This window comes from Mizuhopecten yessoensis, unplaced genomic scaffold, assembly GCF_002113885.1.
Source record: "Mizuhopecten yessoensis strain PY_sf001 unplaced genomic scaffold, ASM211388v2 scaffold10107, whole genome shotgun sequence".
Taxonomy (NCBI): domain Eukaryota; kingdom Metazoa; phylum Mollusca; class Bivalvia; order Pectinida; family Pectinidae; genus Mizuhopecten; species Mizuhopecten yessoensis.
This window is the reverse complement of record NW_018408382.1, coordinates 400,112-403,878: the sequence shown is the minus strand read 5'-3', so window position 1 is coordinate 403,878 and position 3,767 is coordinate 400,112. Positions and strand designations below refer to the sequence as shown.

The following is a 3,767-nucleotide window of genomic DNA, read 5'->3' as shown; positions in this document are numbered from 1 at the left end:
GTAAAGCACCTTAAGACCCTTCCATCTATGAAGAGTATTTGATTCTACCATATCTCGGTCTTGAGAAGAAGATTTTTGAAATTTTAGTCAATTTGACCCTTTTTGGCCCCGCCCCTCAGGCCCCTGGGGGCTTGGGACTAAACCGGCAACTATTTTTGTTGACCTTTGTCCATGTAAGGTTTCTGCAAAAGTTCATTGAAATTGGTTCAGTGGTTTTGGAGAAGAAGTCGAAAACGTAAATTGTTTACGGACGCACGACGGACGACGGACAAAAGGCGATCGCAATAGGTCACTTGAGACTTTGTCTCAGGTGACCTAAAAAACTGGCAACCTTATGTCTACATGTAGTTACATTTAATTATTGTATGAAACTTATGATATGTATTTACCTGTTTCAGAACCAGGAGTAATCCTGGAGGGGGCCATGGGACCATCGACCCCTCCATATTACAATTTTCTTTTAATTTTAAGTAGAATGACCCATCTTAACTTTGATATTGACTAAAAATTGCTGAAATAATGGCCCCCTGCTCTCAAACTCCAGGATTTTCCCTGACTGAACTACATACTGGGTACATAATTATACTGCAATTGACCTTCAGTAATAGGTACTTAACAATATCGAAAACATTTAAAATATTCCAAATTTCTCCCAAAATAGTATTATTATCACTTTTTTCTTGAAAGGAGGTAAATTCTGGTGAGGGATTAGATATACACTGGCTTGGAGCAGGAAAAAAAATAAAGAACAATTTTAGATGAAATATCACAGTATAAGAACAGCTTTCCTATATGATTAAATTAACTGACTGAAGTTCAAACATAGAAGCAGGCTTTGAAAATTTGCATTACAAAATTTACCTTTTTAATGTAAAACAGCAAAAGTATACATTGTAAGCATGTACATATGAGGATGACAAATCTACTGGGATTAATTCTTACACACAGAACATTTTAATAAATCATCCGATAAATTGCAATAAATCCAGTTTTTACACAGGAAGAACACAGTCAAAGGTGTTTTTGCATGTATTGAGGACAAGAATTCATCTCATACCTTCTTCGTCTCATCTCTCGTCAAAGTTTCCGTCAACAAACCAAGGGCATCTCCAATACAGTGACCATAGATTGTGGCATAAATTCTGTCGTATACACGGTGAACCTCTTTCCGGATCATCTGAGAAATAGATAAAAACAAAACTCATCTTATAATATGTGTATATTCTCATTTCAGTTAACTAACCTTATGATCAATTATCATATTAAGGAACCTGCAGTATAAAAATATGCACAGATCTGGTCGACCATGTACGAATCTAACGAGTCTGTAACAGGAAAGAGAGTAGTGTGCTTCCACCTGGGATCGAACCCGCGATCCCTCGGTTCCTAGTCGGACGCTCTACCACTGAGCTAAAAGGAAATTCTCCCTAGCTCGAAGCTAGAAGGCGACCGTAATCCTATGTACAATTAAAATCTGCCACACTACTCCCCCCTTTTTTAAATGAGTTCACCCAGCTTAAACACCACAACCCAGCTGGTTCCAAGTCCCTGTCGCCACAGAGATGGCCACGGACACCATTTGTAACAGGAAAAAAGAGAGTAAACAGTGATTCCACCAGGGATCAAACCTGCGATCCCAGACTTCCCAGTTGGATGCTCTACCACTGTGCCAAAGGGAAATTCCCCTTAGCGTGAAGCTAGAAGGCAACCGTAATCTGGATCTGGATAAATACGGTTCAGATACCAATACAGGTTGTTTACTTCTCACATTTGTATTTCTTTGTTAAGTATAATTGTTGTTTATGATTTAAAGACAGGGATCTGTTACTTTCTGTGTTATTCACCCTTATTTAGGGTAGGGCTTTTCGTTCAGTGTAGGATTCCTGGCGATCAGCTGCTACGATACCGGTGCTGAAATATGTGTGTTTACACTTTTGAGACGGCCTGAAGGGGGTGATAGTAATAACAGGAACAGGTTCCCGCCTCTCGCTCACATGCTTTAAGATGGTGAGGCTGGGTTCGAGATTAACAGTTGGTCACTCATCTTCGAGGCTATTTGGTGGGGGGAGCAGGGGGGTATCAATCAGCGGGTCCGGGCGGGGATCAGTGTCTTGACAGGGTCGGTGAGCCAACCCACCTCTCCTGGTGAGGAGAACCTTACCGCCCCATGCGCTGTTAACAGTGCAAAACATGGGCCGAGGTGCTGCTAACAGTACCAATACCGTAGGACTACATGAAGTTATCGTTCCTGATATATAGAGTGCTATTGGAACTACATGTATGTAGGGATAGTCAGGGGCTTCAGGCTTAGACATCGATACATGGTGGTTCGCTGTAGATCTATAGGGAGCTAGGAGCACGTGGTTGTAGTCTACTGGTAGTACTGATAGGCCATTACTCTATACATACAGTACGTAGGGATTGATTTCTTAACATTAGTTGTCATTGTTTGGCACTAATGCTATGCTTTGTATATAATTTGTTAAACTTGTTATACATATTCATTCCGTCTTGTTAATAAACAGTTACTTGTATTTTGAAACACCTTGTTGAGCTATTCACTTATTGAATCAATTGCTTGTATTACCACTACATCCAGTGTTCGAACCTGTAGTGAAAACAGGTCTGTAATCTGACTAAAGAGGCGAAGTCTAGAGAGGACTGCAGGGGAAGTTGTCGACTCGTTACCATTACCAAAAACTATACGATCACGAAACGGATTTAACAGAGTGACAACGGATGCAAACCCTCTCCGGACCTCCCCCTATTACACTATATATAGCCATACACAACTAAACAGGACTAACAAATTAAACTTTCGCCCACAAAATATTTTTTGGTGGAAACATCTTAGTGCGAAACTACCCGGGCAAATGAGATTTACGACGAAACTATAATTATCAATCATTTCATAATTACTGCTGTAGTTAATTAGCATGAAACACAGGCAAATTGACTTTTAAGAGCAAATAAAAACATAAGGAGAAAAAAAGTGTAAAAAAAAACATCGGAACAAATCCATTCTCGCTACTGATACAAATATTTTGTGCTGCAATTTGTTTGAGGTGAAACCGTAGAATGACTACACTACAGTAGATTATGTGTAAACCTATGATACCTGACTAACTACTTGACGTTTGGGTGCGCGGGGGGGTGGGGGGTCAAGATGCAGGAAAATACTGAGACACATCGCTACAAGTGACTTATACATTTATGGATCTGCTACAAACATGTTATAAAGCTTTAAGTATCAAGTCATAGTAAGCTTAACCCGATAACATTGACAGCTGCAACATTATAAATAATTATAAACAGAAAATTCTTCAAATTCCGCTGACAGATCGCAGGATCTAAACATAGTGTAACGTAAAAATTGCGAGAAATCAAGTATATAAATAAAACAAGAATGCCATCGATTTTTCTCCACGAGTTTTTTAGTAAATTACCCGAGTGTAAGGGTGATATCTCTTCGTCGGAGTAGATGTTGATTTCAATTTCCCGCTGAGCGGGTTTGGGAACGTCGCCATCTTTATTCGATATGGTACTAAACCTGCGCATGACTTGTTCTCAATTGAACCAAAATCTGCTTAAGGAAGTATGTTAAGTTACAATTAATTATCTTCTTTCAAAAAGAGATCCACACTAAGATATATATAATATCTGTCTCTTGCGAACGGTGTTTGAACTTGATAAATTAGTAATTGACACATTTGTAACTTAAGGTTTACCGAAATCAGAGACGTATAAAGACTAATAATAATATACAC

At 39.2% G+C, this 3,767-nt stretch overlaps 1 protein-coding gene across 1 annotated transcript in view; it reads right to left on the bottom strand.

Moving 5' to 3' along the window:
- The window catches only part of LOC110459561, a 14,870-nt gene extending 11,343 nt beyond the window's left edge, over nucleotides 1-3,527 (bottom strand). Inside the window, exons 1-2 of the mRNA XM_021511892.1 lie at nucleotides 3,447-3,527; nucleotides 1,058-1,177 (exon numbers count right to left, since the gene is read on the bottom strand). Of these exons, the coding sequence (XP_021367567.1) occupies nucleotides 1,058-1,177; nucleotides 3,447-3,527 (201 nt within the window). The remainder of the gene's footprint in view (nucleotides 1-1,057; nucleotides 1,178-3,446) is intronic.
- Nucleotides 3,528-3,767: the final 240 nt, after the last annotated feature.